General features: G+C 31.8%; 1 protein-coding gene and 1 long non-coding RNA gene across 2 annotated transcripts; one reads left to right on the forward strand and one right to left on the reverse strand.

The window, feature by feature from the left end:
- The first annotated feature begins 660 nt into the window (after positions 1 to 660).
- On the forward strand, positions 661 to 8,097 carry LOC108459140 (uncharacterized). The gene is made up of 7 exons (XM_053026825.1): positions 661 to 1,495; positions 1,585 to 2,051; positions 2,143 to 2,544; positions 5,878 to 5,881; positions 5,977 to 6,747; positions 6,841 to 7,361; positions 7,473 to 8,097. The coding sequence occupies exons 1-7, from the start codon at positions 799 to 801 to the stop codon at positions 8,022 to 8,024; spliced, it is 3,414 nt and encodes a 1,137-aa protein (XP_052882785.1). The 5' UTR covers positions 661 to 798; the 3' UTR covers positions 8,025 to 8,097.
- Positions 8,098 to 14,332: 6,235 nt separating this feature from the next.
- LOC128291531 (uncharacterized) lies at positions 14,333 to 16,158 on the reverse strand. Its single transcript, XR_008281370.1, has 4 exons — positions 15,605 to 16,158; positions 15,464 to 15,528; positions 15,104 to 15,366; positions 14,333 to 14,534 (listed from the first exon to the last, which is right to left on the reverse strand). It is a non-coding gene; the product is annotated as an uncharacterized LOC128291531 (long non-coding RNA).
- Positions 16,159 to 20,075: the final 3,917 nt, after the last annotated feature.

The raw sequence follows: 20,075 nt of genomic DNA on the forward strand, positions 1-20,075 counted from the left end.
AATTCTTTATAATTAAAATTTAAAAATATTTAAATTAATTTAAACTTTAAAATCATTATTATTGTAATAATTAAGAAACTATGAATTTGAATACTTAATATTTAACGTCTTATCGAAAGATTAAAAATATGAATAATAAAAGAAATTGTTTAAAAAATCTAAATGAAATTGATAATCTACATATTAGATAAATTTATTTAATACAACTTAGTTTTTATTAAATTAATATATATTTTGACCTATAATATTTTTAACTTCATTATAAGCACGTGCATGTGTATATATTAGTAAACTTTAAAATACACATAAAATTATAAAATTATAAAATCATATAAAAATATAAAAATATTTATAAATAAATTAATTATATTAAAATTGTGTGACCCAAATTTGATCACTTATTACTACATTAGGGAATTTTACTAACTTTGCTTGAAAACACAACAAGAATAAAATAAGTAGAATTTTATTTTATTTAAATAAAATAAAGTATAAGTTAAAGTCTTCAAGGAATGAATTATGCATGCTATGGAGCTTTTTGTTATGCTATGCTAAAGTGTTCAAGAAAGGAATTATGCATGCTACGCTTTTGTTATGCTATGTTGAAGTGTTCAAGCAATAAATTATATATATATGTGTGTCACTTGTCTTGATAAGCCACTAGGTGTCTTGGAATAAGCAAGGCATTCTGTAATTTTTCTTAATTTGTAATATTTTTTGATTTTATCTTTGAATGTTCAAAGCTAATTAATTAATTGGTGTTATCAAGGAAGAAAGCTGTGCAATAGATCGACAAATATGGAACCATCGTTAAACCACATTATTATTTCCTCTGGTGAACCTAAGAAGTCTGCAAACAACATTACTTACATGGACGTGTCGTTGTATAAAGCTGCAGCAGTAGGCAAAATTGAAGAATTCAAAAATTACCGGAGGCTTGAACTTGAGTCGCTGAAGACCCCAAACCATGACAACGTGCTCCATGTTAACTTATCAACCTCTGAGTGTATCGGGCAACGTACCAGATCAGATTTTATAGAACAAATCCTTTTCAAGTGTCCATCACTGCTACTACAAACAAATGCGAAAGGTCAAACTCCCTTGCATGTTGCAGCAAGGAATGGGCATTCTGCTATTGTGAAACTCCTAATCAAGTCTCGTGCCAAAGCTACTGATGAAGATTTAAAGAAGCTGGGAACGGATCAATTGAATGCAGTCAGAGAGATGCTGAGGAATACGGATCAGGAATCCAACACGGCTTTACATGTTGCAGTACGGTATGGTCACGTCGAAGTGGTGCAAGAATTGCTGGAGTTTGAAAACCCTGATTTCCCATATTTTGTCAACAGAAATCAGGAGACCCCACTTTACATAGCAGCTAGGAGAGGAGATAAGCTCTCTCTGGTTATACTATTAGATAAATTGGAATCAGTTGCTCATGGAGGCCCCTATGGCAGAACAGCTTTGCATGCAGCAGCTATGGCTGGAGATGTCGGTACGTTAAGTTAGTTCCAAATCATTTTTGTTTGAAATAAATAAAGAATCAATTTATTGAGTTTTTTGTTTTGTTTTGCTTGGATTAAGAGGCAACAAAGATAATAGTAGAGAATAAAGGGGATTTGACAAAGGAAACAGATGAAAATGGACACACCCCTCTTCACTATGCTGCGCACTTAGGTCACGATTCAGTTGTGGAAGAGCTGTTAAAATGGGATTTACTTGCTGCCTATGTAGGTGATAAAGAGTGGGAGATGACACCCCTTCTTATGGCAGCCAGGCAAGGCCATGGACAAATAGTAACAAAGATTCTCTCTTCTTGTCCAGGTTGTTGTGAAAAAGTTGACAAAAGGGGCTGGAATTTTCTTCATTTCGTGGCCATTAGAGATCATTCTTTATTTAAAATTCTCCAACGTGATAATGGTTGTAGCACTATATATGGGATAGTAAAAAATCTAAGGCAGTGGAAAAATGCCCTCGGAATCACCCCTCAAGAAGTCTATGACACATGTCGTAGTCGTTTCCATATCACTGATCAGCGTACAGAGAAAATGGTAAATTTTCTATGGTCTATGGCTATGATTTTACATGCATATATATAAAATACAAAGACCTATACTACAACACAATCGACTAATGTGGCAGGAGCAAATTATGGAATTGTTGAAAGATATTACAGATGAGGAAGTGGCCGAGAAACCAGTTCGTCCCATACCCTGGATAACTATCTCTGCAGATAGGTTGGAGAAGGAAAGAGAGGTTCAGTTAGCAGTGGCAGCACTTATAGCCACCGTCACATTTGCAGTAGCCATAACCGTTCCAGGTGGTTTGGAAAGGGAAAAAGGGTCAGAGCAGGTTACTCCTTTTTTCATTCATGATGCGGCCTTTAAAGCCTTTGTTGTAACAGATGCATTGGCCTTTCTTTTATCTCTTTGTGCCCTCTTCTTCCACTTTGGAATGCTGCCTCCTTTTTTCTCAATTCAGCGCCCTCCATTTATGTCTCATGTCCTTGCCACAACGTTTCTTGGTTATGCAATGTATGCGATGGTGATTGCTTTCTTTATAACCATTTATGTGGTGTTGAAACCTTCCCTCGGACTTTCCTTTGTTTGCTAATCCTTGGCATTGTTGACTTCGGGCTAAGAAATTTGAAGAATTATCCCAATGTAGCGACATCCATTAGTGGTGTCGTAACACTGATTTAGTCGCATTTGCAGTAGCAATAGCCGTACCTGGTGGTTTGAATAGTGAAAAAGGGTCAGAGCAGGGCACTCTTTTTCTGATTGATGAGGCAGCCTTTAAATTAAGCATTTGTTGTAACAAATACATTGGCCTTTATTCTTTCTATTTTGGCTCCCTCCATCCACTTTGGGATTCTGGATCCTCTTTTACCAAAATTAAATTTTTGAGGGTATTAATATAATCTTATATGGAAATTAGTCTGTTTCTAATCTCCTTGGCCGTGCAATATTTGCAATAGTGATTGCTTTTAGCACAAACAATTATGTGGTTTTAAAACCTTCCCATGAACTTGCCATTACTTCATGTTTCATCTACCCTGACTTTTTCGTTTGTTATTATGTAAATAACATTATACCACAATTGTCACCAAATCTATTTGGCATTACGAATTCCTCACTATGAATTTATTAAATTGACACTAAGTTCTATCTCCTTGAGAATTATGTAATAGAGACAATATCACTATTGTAATATAATTTTCTTTCCTAATCATGCTCAGATCCTATTTATATAAAAATCATATAAATTTGATTTTAATTTGAATTTTGGTTTTCTTAAAATTTGGAGCTAAGATTTTTGAACGGTGGGATCTTAGTTGGGTTATGCCTATGTTAGTTGAAGAGTTTTTTTTCGTAATATTATTGTCTTTCGGTTCTTAAAATTATACATCATTAATGTTCCAAAGAAAATTAGGTATCTATCTAGCTCAAATAAAAACACTTAAATTTTTTGTAATGAGATGAACGGAAGGTAATTCCGAGTTTAATCAATTTTTATTAAAAATTAAGTAATCATATTGTGTGAAAGACAATAAAAAGAAGAGCTCATGGTGGCCCCATGGTGGAACAACTTTGCATGCCGCAGTTATGGCTGTAGATGCCAGACAATGGGATATTATGGAAATATATTATCGACTACTTCATTTATTTCCCAAATATCTCTGATAGGGAATAAAATCTCCATATTAAGCCAAAATCCATGTGGTTCCAAGTGTTAAGCAGCATAGGAAGTAATGAAAATATATGTTGCACTGCAAGGAATTCAAGGCTGCCTTGTCCACAAAGGCTTATAGCTGCTAAACACCTCCTCTTAAATTTGATCATGGCATAATAAACAACATAGGGCAGCATTGACTTCACCACAAAGAGCTGTACACCCCATTTTCTTCCGTTCTTTTTCTTCAATTCTTCTCCTTCTTAGCAGTTTCCTTAAATTTGATTATGGCCTAATAAACCAGAGATTGTCGTCTTTGTTTAATGTAAAAGTATGAAGTTCATAAAGCACAATAATAGTATCCAAATACATCATTAATACCATTAATGAATTTGTTAAATTTTTATCAAATTTGTTATAATTGCTTTTTGTTATCAAGAATTGAAATCCTAGCCTTGATTTACGGTTTGATTAATTCCACTTTTGGCCAAAAATTTCAACGAGAGATTGTAGTTTTGTTTAAAGTTAAAGTATAAAGTTAGCACAAAGTAATGATAGTGTCTGAAATTCATCATTAATATCTAATCTTTCAAACACACACAAAAAAAAAAAAGCTAAAAAAACAATACCAAAAACAAAAGAAAGTGAAAATCAAAATTTTGAAAGAAAATGACAAAGATCAAAGATCTGATAGGAAAAAAATGAAGAAAAATAGAAAAAGCCTGAAATCGAACGGTCATGAGAAGACACAAGAGGGAGTGTGACGGCTTGAGATGCTTGGTGAGGGAGAGTGGCAAAGGATAGTAATGGTAGGTTGTGGTTTTTTTTTTTCCTTTATTACTCAATGTGTGTAATTGGAATTTAGTGGTTGGAACAATGAATAACATCCGATATTTTTGAAAATAGAGAGCTAAACAAACCGTAATGTACTACAATGAACCAAACATTGCATTGTAGTTGGCCCACTAAATTATGAATAAATGACTCATTCCATTCAAATAAATTGCAAGTGTTTATAACTGTTTATAAACAAAATTAAAAAAAATATTCAATATAATTTTAAACTTTAAAATCATTGTTATTGTAATAATTAGGAAACTATAAATTTGAATGCTTAATCATGTTATAGTCTTATTGAAAGATAAAAAGATTATGAATAATAAAAGAAATTGTTTAAAAAACATCTAAATGGAATTGATAATCTACATATTAGATAAATTTATTTAATACAACTTATTTTTATTAAATTAATATATATTTTGACATATAAAATTTTTAACTTCATTATAAGCACGTGCGTATATATATATATTTATTAGTAAACTATAAAATACATATAAAATTATAAAAATTATAAAATGCATAAAAATATAAAAATATTTACAAATAAGTTAATACTCAATTTTCTCTATAAAACTTGATCTTTTATTGAAAATGTGGTAAATCATTTTGGTCTTAGGGATTTCTTTGTTGTAAGGGTGAATAGAAAATCTAAGGTTTAGTCTAAATGACTCAATAATAATAAGATCAAAATTTAGTGTGTAACAATTTTCTCAGCTGCCAAACACTGTTTTGGAATAAAAAAAAACATAGGGCAGCATTGACTTACCACAAACAGCTTGTTGAAGTTAGTTCCCATGCAAGGTAAAGTATGTGCAAGAATTCATACACACAAATTACCCGGGTAAAATACATGCAACTGAAGGGGTTGATGCTTCTTTTTTGTCTCAGTTACATTTTGTTACCGTTTAACTATGCTTTTGTAATCTAGTTCATTTTGAACTTAGTTAAATTATGTTTGATGTAATTTGATGGTGATAGAGCTGATCACCAGCTTTGTTTAGGTTTGCAAGCAAAATCACCTAGTCCCTATGTAATTAGTGGAGTTAGGTAGTGTTTAGGTAAATGATTTGTTAATCTTTTGACCAGCCAAATGACTGGTATATGTGATGGCTTTAAGCACTCAAACTCCAACACAGCTGTAGACCCGATTTTCTTCCATTCTTTTTCTTCAATTCTTCTCCTTCTTTGCCAAGTATTTTCTTTACAGTTTCCTTAAACCCAAATTTCACCATAAAACCTCCTACTTTATTGACCTGACCTCTAACCCTATATATTACTATTACTAAAGTGTTCCAAGTATGAAATTATATATAGTTGTCATTTGTAGGTGACTTGAATGGAGGATTTGCAAGCAACTAACTAACTGGTAAGGCATTTGGTAAATTTCTGAATTTGCAGTATTTTTTCTCGAGCTTGGAATGTTTCAAGCTAATTAATTCAATTTTGTTTGGTGTTATCCAGGAAGAAATAGATCAACAAAAATGGAGCCTGAAGAGGACATCACTCACATGGATGCTTGGCTGTATAAGGCAGCAGCAGAAGGCAACATTGAAGTATTCAATAATAACCAGCAGCTTCAACTTAAGTCGCTAAAGACCCCAAACCGTGACAACGTGCTCCATGTTAACTTGGCAACCCAGGAGATTGCTGCCTGGCTTTTTAACAGATTGCCCTCAATACTCAGATTCCTCCCCGTAAATTATGTACCATTCTATTCGCTTTTGATTTTTTACATTACTATGATAAGAGGAGAAAAAAGATCAGATTTTGTAGAACAAATTCTCAGTAAGGATCGGTCACTGCTAACCCAAACGAATGCTAAAGGTCAAACTCCTTTGCACGTTGCAGCAAGTAATGGGCATTCTGCTATTGTGAAACTTCTAATCAAGTATTGCGCAAGAGCTAGAAATGGAGATTTAGAGAATCTGGGAATGGATCAACTAATTGCAGTGAGGGAGATGTTGAGGATTACGGATCAGGAATCCAACACGGCTTTACATGAAGCAGCAGGGTGTGGCAATGTTGAAGTGGTGAAAGCATTGTTGGAGTTTGAAGACCCTGATTTTCAGTATTCTGCCAACAAAAAACAGGAGACTCCACTTTACATAGCAGCTAGGAAGAGAGGATCTGGGCGCTTGTTGACTCTATTATTAGATAAACCGGAATCAACAGCTCATGGTGGCCCCCACGGTAGAACAGTTTTGCATGCAGCACTTATGGCTGGAGATGCAGGTATGTTGTTTAGTTAGTTCCAATTTTTTTTAAAAAAATTTTTGAAATAAATAAAGAACAGGTCTATGGACATTTTTTTTTGCTTGGATTTAGAGGCAATAAGGGTAATATTAGAGAAGAAGGGGAATTTGACAAAGGAAAGAGATGAAGATGGGCACACCCCTCTTCATTATGCTGCACACTTGGGTTCTAGATTATCAGTTGTGGAAGAAGTGTTAAAAAGGGATGTATCAGCTGCCTATATAGGTGATAAAAAGAGGGGGATGACACCCCTTCTTATGGCAGCCAGGCAAGGCTATCTTGGAACAGTTTCAAAGATTCTCTCTTTATGTCCAGATTGTTGTGAAAAAGTGGACAACAAAGGTTTGACTTTATTTCATTATCTGGCTTTTAGAGGCTTTCCCTATCCATCAGAGCTTTCTCTTTTCAAGTGTGGTGGTATTGAGATTTCTTTTGTCAAGCCTAGTGGTATTGCGATTTCTTTTGTCAAGAATGGTGGTATTGAGACTGTATATGGATCACTCAGAAATCTAATGAATTTGGAAGGTGCTTTTGGAATGACACCTCAAGAAGTTTATTATGCACTTCGATCTAATAAACAATATCAGAAACAGGTGTGTGTATATATTGCATTTCCATGGCTATGGTTTTATTAATATTTAAGTTTTGAATTAACATATTTAGTAAATCTTTAATACAATCGGCTAATGTGGGTGGCATGGCAGACGCAAATCAATGAATTCTTGGAAGAAATTCAGAATGATCAAGTGGCGGAGAAACCAGTTTGTCCCAATCTCTTGCCAACTATCTCTGCAGAAAGCTTGGAGAAGACAAGAGATGCTCATTTAGTAGTGGCAGCACTTATAGCCACCATTGCATTTGCAGCGGCAATAACTGTTCCCGGTGGTTTGAATAGTGAAAAAGGGTCAGAGCAAGGCACTCCCCTTTTGATTGATGAGGTAGCCTTTAAAGCATTTGTTATAACAAATGCATTGGCCTTTATTTTCTCTGTTTCTGCCCTCTTCATCTACTTTGGGGTTATGGATAATATATTATCAGGATTTAAATTTTGGCGTGAAACATTTTTATATCGAACTCGAGCTATTTCTGGGCTTCTTGGCTATGCAACGGTTGCGATGATGATTGCTTTCAGCACAGGCAGTTATGTAGTCTTAAAACCTTCCTACGGACTTGCCATTGTTTCATATCTCATCTGCCCTGCCTTTTTTCTCTCTGTGTTGCTAATTTTGAATATTGCATATCTATGTAACATATAAATATGATAATATTACATTATCATGGATTAATATTCTTCCAATTCCTAGTGTCAATGTTACCACTTTGAAGAAATATTACTTTAATTTTTTTTTTTTGAGATATATCTAACTCATCAATATTAATAATCTTCATTTAATTGAAATCAATGTTATTAGTTGATAGATACACATTTTCAAAAGATTAAAAGAAACCACAATTTGTGTAAAGTGAGATTTATTACATATAAAAAATAATAAAGATGTTGCAACTAATTTTCCGTTATAATTAAAAATTAGTTTGATGAACCATTAAAAATATGAGAATTTTAGGTTTGCTACTCATCTTTGTTGACTAGGTATGATCAAACACCTATAAAATCATTTTTTAAAAAGAAAGTTTTAATTTAAAAAAAAAGTTAATTTTGGGTCTTGAGAGTTGGTTTGAAAGGAAGGTTTTAGTGCTCTTAAAATGCCTAAAATTGATAGCTTGTTAAATATGTTTGTAAATTAAAATTTATATCTTAGTATTTAATTAAAATACAAATTTTTGATAAATTAAAAATAAATATATTAAAGATGTCCAGATTGTAGTGAAAAATTGGAAAAAAGAGGTTTGAATTTACTTCATTATTTGGCTTTTAGAGACCGTTCCTACAATTAAGTCATTCTCTTTTCATGCCTGGTGATACTATGACTGCATATGGATCAATAAGAAATCTAATGAAGTTGAAAGGTGACTTTGGATTTACAGCAGCAAGAACTCTACCTGGTTGTTTGAATAGTGAAAAAGGGTCAGAGCAGGAGACTCTGATCCTTTTCTGATTGATGAGGCAGCCTTCAACAAATGCATTGGCCTTTATTCTCTGTTTCTGGCCTCTCCACCCAGTTTGGGATTCTGGATCTTCTTTTATGTTTCTAATCTCCTTGATTGTGCAATAGTTGTGATGGTGATTGCTTTTAGCACAAGTTGTTATATGGTTTTAAAACCTTCCCATAGACTTGGCATCGATTCATGTTTCATTTGCCCTGTCTTTTTTATTTGTTATTACATACAACAATACCTAGCTTTCGTGAAGATGTTGTACTAAAAAGTACTCATATTGTGTGAAAGACACAAAAAAAAAATGAAGAGCTCAAGGAGGCCCTCATGGTAGAACAACTTTGCATGCAGCCAGCAGTTATGGCTGTAGATGCAACTTCATTCCTCCACCCCCCCAAAAAAAAAAAAAAAATCTCCGTATTAAACCAAAGGTCCATGTGATTCCAACTGTTAAGCACCATAGGAAGTGTCGAAATATATAGGAAGTAAAAAGAATTTTAGACATAATAATAAATTTAACTAATTTAGCTAATTAAATTTAATTTATAATTTTTTAAAAAAAGTCAAATTTAATCATTTACTTTTAAAAATTATTTAATTATTATTATTTTCCATTCCTATGATAAAAAGAGAAACGTGATTAGATTTTATGGAACAAATTCTCAGCAAGTGTCCGTCACTGCTGCTCCAAACGAATGCTAAAGGTCGAACTCCTTCGCACGTTGCAGCAAGGTATGGACATTCTGCTATTGTGAAACTTCTAATCAAGTCTTGCGCAAAAGCTAGAGATGGAGATTCTAAAGTCTAAATCGAAAGATAGTCTTAAATAAACGAATAAAAATATAACCACATCTTTAATTAAATGACAATTAGAATAAATAAATGTAGTCAAAATAATATAATGAGTTTGATTCGTTGTGACAAATTTCTATTAATTTCCCATTTTAACATTTTATGTTTGATTTCAATAGAGTAAAAATAATTAGGTGTTTTAATGACCCATTAGGTCAATCAAGATTTCGGGCCAAGAAATTTGAAGAATGATCCCAATGTAGTGACATCCATTAGTGGTATCGTAACACTGATTTAGTAGTGGTAGCACTTATAGCCACCGTCACATTTGCAGTAGCAATAACCGTACCTGGTGGTTTGAATACTGAAAAAGTGCCAGAGCACGGCACTCTTTTTCTGATTGATGAGGCAGCCTTTAAAGCATTTGTTGTAACAAATGCATTGGCCTTTATTCTTTCTATTTTGGCTCTCTCCATCCACTTTGTGATTCTCTGGATCCTCTTTTATCAAAATTAATTTTTTGGGGATATTAATATAATCTTATATCGAAATTAGTCTGTTGCTAATCTCCTTGGCCGTGCAATGTTTGCAATGGTGATTGCTTTTAGCACAAACAGTTATGTGGTTTTAAACCATCCCATGAACTTGCCATTACTTCATGTTTCATCTACCCTGGCTTTTTTGTTTGTTATTATGTACAACAATCCCTAACTTTCGTGAAGAGGTTGTTGTAGTGATGATAACTAATTTCATAAATAATATAATGAGTTTCATCTGCTATAATTCGTTGTGACAAATTAAGTTTTTTTCTGTAATTAATAAGTTTATTTTTAAGTAATTTGATTACATTTCTATTAATTTCCCATTTTAGTGTTTTATGTTCGATTTCAATAAAATAAGTATTTTTACATGATTAGGTTTTTTAATGACCCGTTAGACCAATTAGAGCCTAAGAAACGACTAGTGGATTAATTGAGTGTGTAGGACACTATTTCGGGTCAAGAAATTTGAAGAACGATCCCAATGTCACAACATCCATATTAGTAGTGTTGTGACAACCAACTTCGAAGGTCAGAATGGGGATGCAAAGACTATAGTGTCGCGAAAATGAACTTTGAATGCAAGTTAGGAGAGTAAACTCGACGATGTCGTGACACCCAACTTCGAGGCCAAAGAAGTCTCATTCGATGTCTGATGTCTTGACATCAGTCCTATGGTGTCATGACACTGATTCAACGAGGGCAAAATTACAACCGAAGGTGTTTTCATATGCACAACTCATCCTAACCCGTTTAATCACTTGCATTTGGTCTAATATGATCATAAAATACCACAACTATAAATAGAAAAGTTTAAGGTTTAATTGGGGTTTTATTCCCTTAGTTAAATTTAAGTTTTCTAGTTTTAGGTTTTGTTGGATTGGGAATTTGCTGTAAACTTCTATTTTAGATTCAATTTTAATTCAAGTTTCAATTTCTTCATCAATCTTTAGTTTTTCTTTTGCATTGGCTTTCAATCGATGTTTCCTCAACGACTATTGATGGGTTTTCGCCTTCCAAGTGCAATCGACATATTAACGCATCAAAATTATATTTTTCCCTCTTTCTAGTTTGCTATTTGTTTTAATGTCCGGATTGAATTTAGGGAAAATTGTATTTAAACTCATGACGACCTAAACTTGTAGGAAAATTAACGACTGGATGTGGAATTAATTAACTGAGGAATTAAGGTTTTTCTTATTATGTATAATAAAATTTTATGATTGACAACCCTATAAAGTTATTTAGGTAAATGAGGTCGAAAAAATAGTTTATTGAGTATCTCTTAATTTAACTTGATTTAAACTGTGAGGTTGAAAGATAAGTAGTTTCTGTCAATTAGTTGATTTAGTTACAGTCTGAAAGGTAATAACTAAATTTAATTATTAGCTAATTCATCAAAACCCGAATTGTGAAGTTAATTATGAACACTAATGTGAGTTAACCTTTTGTCTTTTATTGAGTGAATTTCAATTGTTAGTTTAGTTTTCATTAATTTACGATAGTGTTACTAAATTTTATTTAGATTTTTCGTATTATAATTTTAGATTATTACTATTCAGACCTGTTAAAGTACAAATTAGTCTCTAGTTTTTTAATCCAGCCTCCTTTGGTACTATCCTCGGAATACTTCCATGTTCCGTTGTAACTTTTATATTACAATCTGACCTGTATATTTACGAACATAAATATTATTTCATATCTTTTATTTGCAATATTTCCAACCCCGATATTTGCATGTCGAGGTCAGCAATCAAAATTCCAACAACTCGTCCTTAGAAGTAATAAATATATTACATAAATTTTTTTACTTACATGGTAAGTGGGTCATAATTTTTTTGATTTTTTCAAAATATTTATTGAAGCAAATTCTTGATTAATCTTTCGTGATTCGTAAGGCCATTAAAAGGTAAACGCTTAAGTATATAGAAAATATATAAAGCATACTAAGTATGTCAGAGCATTATTTAGTTTTTTTTGTAAACATTTACATAAAATTTTCACTTACATTATAAATGTGTCATAATTTAATCATATATAAATTTAAAATGATAGTTTTTTTTTGGTACATCAAAAAGGATAATACCATAACTAGACTAGGCGAGGCCAAGTCATTCTAGAGCATTATCATGTAGCTTTTGAAGAATTTCATCAGGGGGTTGCATGCCCAAAGGCCTTAAAAATGTCATTACTGCCAATCCATCGGCTACTCAATTATCCTTTTTGGATACATGATATGTCACCCTAATCATCCAAGTCCGTTGAATAATTTCTTTAATACTAACAATTTAGTAATTTTATGATCTTTAACAACCTTGTTTCCCGCATTATATAATTTTAATTAATATTTTATAATTAAAATAAAAAATTATGTATTCAAATTAATCCAAATTTACCTAACCTTTGAATTAGATTGATAAACTACATTTAGATAAATCTATTTATAACAACTTAATTTTTATTTAAATTTATATATAATTCAATAACAACCCAATTTTTATTTAAATTTAAATATAATTGAATCTTATAATATTTGTAATTAATATAGAGTAGTAAACTATTCTTAGTCATGAATTAATTTCTTCCACCTATACTTGCCTGCAAAACCAAAGACAATGAGATAAACAAAAAAAAAAAAAAAAAGAAAAGAAAAGAAAAGTCAAGAATGTAGAAATCCTAGCCTTGATTTATGGTTTCATTAATTCCACTTTTGGCCCAGAACATGAAAATAAAGACAAAAAGTTGTTCAATTCTTGATTGAGTCTTAGCTCAGTTGTTCTTGACATTGTTGCCGGTATAAGAAGACATGGTTTCGAGTGCGCTGAAGCGTATTATCCTCTTATTTAAGGTTGGAGAGAGAGAAAAAAATAAGTTGTTCAATTGAAGTAAGGGATCATTAGTTATAATGGGAAACAGATTTGTGAAAATACTGTTTTGAGTGGTTTAGGTCCTTGTGCTCTTTAAAAATTTGAAATTTAGTTCTTATATTTTTATTTCAAGGAATTTAGTCATCTTATTTTTCAGATTTCAAAAATCAAGTCTAATTGAGTGTGTAGGACACTATTTCAGGCCAAGAAATTCGAAGAACGACCCCAATGTCACGACATCCATTAGTAGTGGCGTGACAACTTCGAAGGTCAGAATGGCGATGCAAAGATGACAGTGTAGCAAAAATGAACTTCGAATGCAAGCTAGGAGAGTAAAATCGATGATGTCGTGACACCCAACTTCGAGGCCAAAGAAGTCTCATTTGATGTCTGATGTCTTGACATCAATCCTATGGTGTCGCGACACTGATTCAACGAAGGCAAAATTACAACCGAAGGTGTTTTCATATGCACAACTCATCTTAATCCATTTAATCACTTGCATTTGATCTAATATGATCATAAAATATTAGAACTATAAATAGAAAAGTTTAAGGTTTAATTGGAGTTTTATTCCCTTAATTTTTTATTTTTTACTTTTAGGTTTTGTTGGATTGGGAATTTGTTGTTAACTTCTTCATCAATATTTAGTTTTTCTTTTGCATTGGCTTTCAATCGATGTTTCCTCAACGATATTAACAGGTTTTCGTCTTCCAAGCACAATCAACATATCAAGGAATCAAAATTATCTTTTCCCCTTTTTCTAGTTTGCTATTTGTTTTAATGCCTAAATTGAATTTAGGGAAAATTGTATTTAGACTCATGAGGAGCTAAACATGTAGGAAGATTAACGATTGGAGGTGGAATTAATTAAATGAGAAATTAGAGTTTTCTTTAGAATTAGTTGAATTAAATTATGTGTAATTAAACCCTAATATTGACAATCCTAGTAAGTTATTTAGGTAAATGAGGTCGAAAGAATACTTTATCGAGCATCTCTTAATTTAACTTGATTTAAACGCGAGGTCGAAAAATAAATAGTTTCTGTCGATTAGTTGATCTAGTTACATGTAATACCCCAAACCCGGCCTAGACGTTATAGCCGAATTTGGCGATGTCATATGATAGTGTGTTCGAAAACTAAATTATTACAATAAAATCATTTCCATGTTATTACCTATCTTTATCTCTTATTAGTTCTAAAGGAAATTGTTTTACTTATTTAAAACATTTGCTTTAAAACGTTTCTCATTGCGGAAGCTTTTAAAACAAAGCAGTTTAAGTAATCGTGAGTTTAGAAAATACGTTAGCTTTTGAAAACCAAACTTCCTACGACTAGCAGTTATAATTCCACAAAAAAAAACCAAATTTAAGAAAAAGTCCCAAGAGTCCTTAAATTACATCCCAATAATAATAAAATCATAAAACAAAAATTAAAAAAAACGTAAAGTCTAGAAACTGTGGTAACCGTCGAGTCCTTTGCCGTACCGATCTGTCTAGGTCTGGGGATTACCTGTGCACATTAAACAGAGAGGGGTGAGTTTACGTAAACTCAGTGTGTAATCCCATAGAAAATAAACAATAGTAGACATAGTGCACAGTCAAATAAAGTTTTGGGCCAAGCATCTTTCAATATCAGTAATAGTTTGGGCTTTAGCCCATCTCAATATAGTATCAAATATGCAGTAGGGCCTTAGCCCATCACAGAATCAGTATGCATTAGGGTCTTAGCCCATCACAATATCAGTAGCAGTCATGCAGTATTCAGTAACAAAGTCCTACCCAATCAGCCTCTACACACCATCTCCGTCCAACCCTACACTCCATGTGGGGATATAATCAACCTACCCATCCCTTTGCAGCTGAGCTACCAGTATATTAGGCTTAAGAGCCTTTTAGTACACTTCCTCCAAATATAATCAACCCAACCCCATGCAATGCAACATACAAATCATGACATGATATCTCATGATATCAGTACATAAAACCAGTTCAGTATACATGCATACTATCATCATGCTCAATATATATAAATCAAATAGTCAGTTCACACAATTAGGGGCCTAAGTGATGCTTACTGACCCTACAGTAGGTTCACAGTTGACTTGGACGACCCGTGCAATCTTAGCAATCAATTAAGTGAAAATGGGCTCACACGCCCATGTGGCCTACCCATGTGGGCCCACATGCCCGTGTGGCCCGTACGATCCAATTTGGCCTTGGCTATCACAGTCGTGTCTTACATGTACGGCCTGGTCTCGTCAATCGTACAGCCATGTTTTCTACGTTTCGGGTACACACCTGTATCGTTTTCAACGTAAAAGCAACTCCAAGCAATTTCCAACCTAAAATTGATCAATATTTCACTCCATTAATACTTAAACAATCGAATTGAACTAAACCCAAAATGGGGTATTCATCTATCGAATGAAAAACCATTACCTTAGATCGAACAACGAAGTCTCTTCACCACCACGACACCGATCGAATAACTTCAGCCCTTTAACCTTTTCCAAACACAAAACAAATCCCATTAACCACTATCCATAACCTAAAACGAAAAATGGTACTCACTACACTTACCGACAACGCACGAAAAAGTGGTGAAGAACGAGACTTGAAACAACGATAGTAGGGAAAATAAAACAAAAATGAAAACAACAGTAAGAATGGGGAAAGAATTCGGCAAAGAACAGAGAAGAAGAGAAAGAAAGAAGAAGAAAAAAATGAAAAAAGAAGAAGTGGAGGAGAAGATGATCAGTTTTTTTTCTACAGAGAGAATTTTTGAGAAACTGTTTTACTTAAATCCCACTACCTACCCTATCTCAATCCCTTAATTTTCTCTCTCAACTCCCACTACACATCCATTACTCAGAATCCCAGTTTAACACAACTCTGGCCGAACTTTAAGCAAAATTACTACTCCTTGCCATCGCAGAGAATCAAACACAAGTCCTCCAACACACCAACACTCCACTTAACCACTAGACTAGCTGGCCTATTCTAATATGGTTTTGCAAACAATTAAATAAAAGCTTACTGAACAAGAGTAAGACTTAACTTAGAAAAATTTCAAAATTTGCCAAAGGCATGGCTTAAACTTAGGACCTCCCACATACCCCCAAAACACTTAGCCAATAAAGCAGACATATATTTGTATTACACATTCACAAAAACGAACATAGAAATTTTGGGGCGTTACATTACAGGTCGAAAAGTAATAACTAGGTTAATTATTAACTAATCCATCAAAATTCGAATTCTGAAGTTAATTATGAACACTAACGTGAGTTAATTTTTTGTCTTTAACTAAGTGAATTTCAATTGTTAAATTAGTTTTCTTTAATTTATGATAGTGTTATTACTTAATTTTATTTAGATTTTTCATACTATAATTTTAGATTATTACTGTTTAGACCTGTTAGCGTAGAAATTAATCTCTACTTTAATCTAACCTCTTTTGATACGATCCTTCGAATACTTCTGTGTTCCATTGTAACTTTTATGTTTTAACTTGACTTATATATTTAGATATATTTTATTTGCAGTATTTTCAGCCCTAACATTTACACGTTGAGGCGAGCAATCAAAATTCCAACAACTCGTCCTTAGAAGTAATAAATATTAATATTTTATATAAATTTAACCAAAATAATATACTAGGTCTAACAACTCGTTTTTTGGAAGTATTAAATATATTGAGGTCCAACAACTCGTACTTGGAAGTAATAAATATTAATATTTTAAATAAATGTAGCCAAACTAAGATCCAACAACTCGTCCTTGAAGTAATAAGTATTAATATTTTGATATTTTTGTCTTTTCATAAAAAATATAAAATATATAAGCAATTTGAATTTAAGTCACCATGACTTCAACAATATTAAATTTGTCGTTTCTTAATATTATTTATGTTTTATAAATATTTACATAATTTTTTTACTTATATGGAAAGTGGGTCATAATTTTTTTTTGGTTTTCCAAAATATTCATTGAAGCAAGCCTAGTGATTAATCTTTCGCATTCGTAAAATTATTAAGAGCTAAACGCTTAAATATATATATATATATATATATAAAATATAAAGCATACTAATTAGTATGTCTTAATTTTATCATTTCAATCATAGCATTATTTAATTTTTTTCGTAAACATTTACATAAAATTTTCACTTACATTATAAATGTGTCATAATTTAATCATATATAAATTTAAAAATGATAATTCTTTTTTGGTACATGAAGAAGGATAAGACCATAACTAGATTAGGCGAGGTCAAGTCATTCTAGAGCAATTATCATGTAGTTTTTGAAGATTTTCATCCGGGGGTTGCATATAGCTATACATGCTCAGAGACCTTGAAAATATCATTACTGCCAATCCATCGGCTACTCAATTATCCTTTTTGGATACATAATGTGTCACCCTAGTCATCCAAGTCCATTGAGTAATTTCTTTCATACTAACAATTTAGTAGTTTAAAATTAAATTAAAAATTTATGTATTCAAATTAATCCAAATTCACCTAACCTTTGAATTAGATTGATAAACTACATTTAGATAAATCTATTTATAACAACTTAATTTTTATTTAAATTTATATATAATTCAATAACAACTTAATTTTGTATTTAAATTTAAATATAAATCAATCTTATAATATTTGTAATTAATATAGAGTAGTAAACTATTCTTAGTCATGAATTAATTTCTTCCTCCTATACTTGCCTGCAAAACCAGAGACAATGAGACAAAAAAAGAAAAAAAGAAAAAAAAGTCAAGAATGAAGAAATCCTAGCCTGGTTTCATTAATTTCACTTTTGGCCAAGAAAATGAAAAGACAAAAAGTTGTTAAATTATTGATTTATGGTTTCATTAATTCCACTTTTGGCCAAGAAAATGAAAATAAAGACAAAAAGTTATTCAATTATTGATTTATGGCCAAGAAAATGAAAATAAAGACAAAAAAATTGTTCAATTATTGAGTCTTAGCTCAATTGCTATTGAAATTATTGCAGGTGTAAGAGGATGTGGGTTCGAGTGAGCTGAAGTGTATTATCCTCTTATTTAAGGTTACAGAGAGAAAAAAAATAAGTTGTTCAATTGAAGTAAAGGGATCATTAGTTATAATGGGAAACAGATTTGTGAAAATATTGTTTTGAGTGGTTTAGGTCCTTGTGCTCTTCAAAAATTTTGAAATTTAGTTCTTATATTTTTATTTCAAGGAATTTAGTCACCTTATTTTTCAGATTTCAAAAATCAAGTCTAATTGTTAACTTTATTGTTTTTAATTTGTTAAATTTGTTGGTGTAACATACTGAAATAAAAAAGATACTCACTTGGTAGCAATATAATTAAAAAATTGCCATTGCAATGAAGGTGAATTTAACAAAATAATTTCAATGATGTTAACAATTAGATCTGAATTTTGAAATCTCAAAAATAGAGGGACTAAATTTCTAGAAATAAAAGTACAAGGATTAAATTCTAAATTTATAAAGAGGGTAGGGACTTATTTCATATTTTAACGTTGAAAAATTTGTTAGATTGAGATCACATCCTTTCAAAATTTGTTGAATTTTCAAAAAAAATATTAAATGTTTGATGTGATTTTTCAAAAAATTTGCAGAAATTTTGTTGAAGAATTAATGGTTTCCTGTTGACAAGTTGACTTAGGCATCCCAGGAAAACTGATAGTTTGATTAATCTATTTGTATGTATAATATTTGAATTGATCACTCTGCAAGAGACTAATTACGGGCAAGTAACAAACAGGAAAGGCATTTGGTAAATTTCAGAATTAGTAGCTTCTTTTTTTCTTGAGCTTAGAATGTTCCAAGCTAATTAATTAATATTTGTTTTGTGTTATCTAGGAAAAAAGCTCTGCAATAGATCAACAAAAATGGAACTATCGATAAACTTCATGCTTATGTCCTCCGGTGAACCTGAGGAACCTGAAGAGAACATCACTTACATGGATGCTTCGTTGTACAAGGCAGCAGCAGAAGGCAACATTGAAGTAACTTAGATATTAGGTTTTCTAGTTAGTGAATTCCAAATAGTTAATATTATTAATTTTTCAGGTTAAAACATTACATGATTTATGAAGGAAAAAGATTTTTTATATTGATTTTTTAAGAAAAATATTTATAATTGCTTGTTTGTTTTATAATTACAAGTTAATATTTTTATTTAAATATTTTTATATATAAGAAACTATTTTTATTAAAAGTATAAACAAGATTCAAGAGACCTTTGTTGTGAAGTTCATCAACTTTTATTAAAAATGATTGAATGAAAATAAAATTGAAATTAGTAAATCGAAGGATTATTACGTAGATTAATTATACAAATATTAGGTAGACAATTTTAATTAAAATTATGAAAAAAAAATAACTAATAAAATTTTGAGTCAAATGTTGAAAGTAACCATCGTTAATCGTATATAGCAAGAATAGCATAGTAAAATTAGGGTGCTTTCATCAATTATGGAAGCATATATCGTTAATCGAATTGAATTTCAAGAAAACCTAGCCTTTATGGTTTGTTTAATCCACCCTTTGGGCGAGAAAATGAAAATAAACACAAATTTTTGTTCAATTGAAGTAAATGAATTATTAGTAGAGGTGTTCATGGCCGGGTCAAGACTAATGATAAATGCCAAAAGTAATATGTTTTAATATCATTTTTAATCCGTTTTTAGATGATTATTTGATGTAAAATGGTGAATTTTATGCTTCTAATTCTTTAAATTCATGTTTCTATACTTAGGAGAGCATTTAAGAACAAAAGTAGCGAAAATCAGAAAATCGGAGTAACTTTTAGGAGCCACACGGGTTGGTCACACGGTCGTGTGAGCTTGCGACACGGCAATGTGCCAGACCATGTCAAAATCGCAAATTGCACTTCAAACACGCGGAAAAAATGTAAATTTTAGGTTTTTCGGGCATTTTAATACCTATATGATAAACCATAATATATACATATTTTTATCCCATGCTTGGCACATTTATGGATGATTTATCATTAGATTTATGAAACTTGATGCTTCTAA

The sequence above is a fragment of the Gossypium arboreum genome, chromosome 4 (genome assembly GCF_025698485.1).
Source record: "Gossypium arboreum isolate Shixiya-1 chromosome 4, ASM2569848v2, whole genome shotgun sequence".
Taxonomy (NCBI): domain Eukaryota; kingdom Viridiplantae; phylum Streptophyta; class Magnoliopsida; order Malvales; family Malvaceae; genus Gossypium; species Gossypium arboreum.

Coding starts and splice junctions, on each gene's coding strand:
- LOC108459140 (XM_053026825.1), top strand. CDS start 799: ATGGAACCATCGTTAAACCACATTATTATTTCCTCTGGTGAACCTAAG. Junction 6,748..6,840: donor ACTTATGGCTGGAGATGCAG/GTATGTTGTTTA, acceptor GCTTGGATTTAG/AGGCAATAAGGGTAATATTA. Junction 7,362..7,472: donor ATAAACAATATCAGAAACAG/GTGTGTGTATAT, acceptor GTGGCATGGCAG/ACGCAAATCAATGAATTCTT.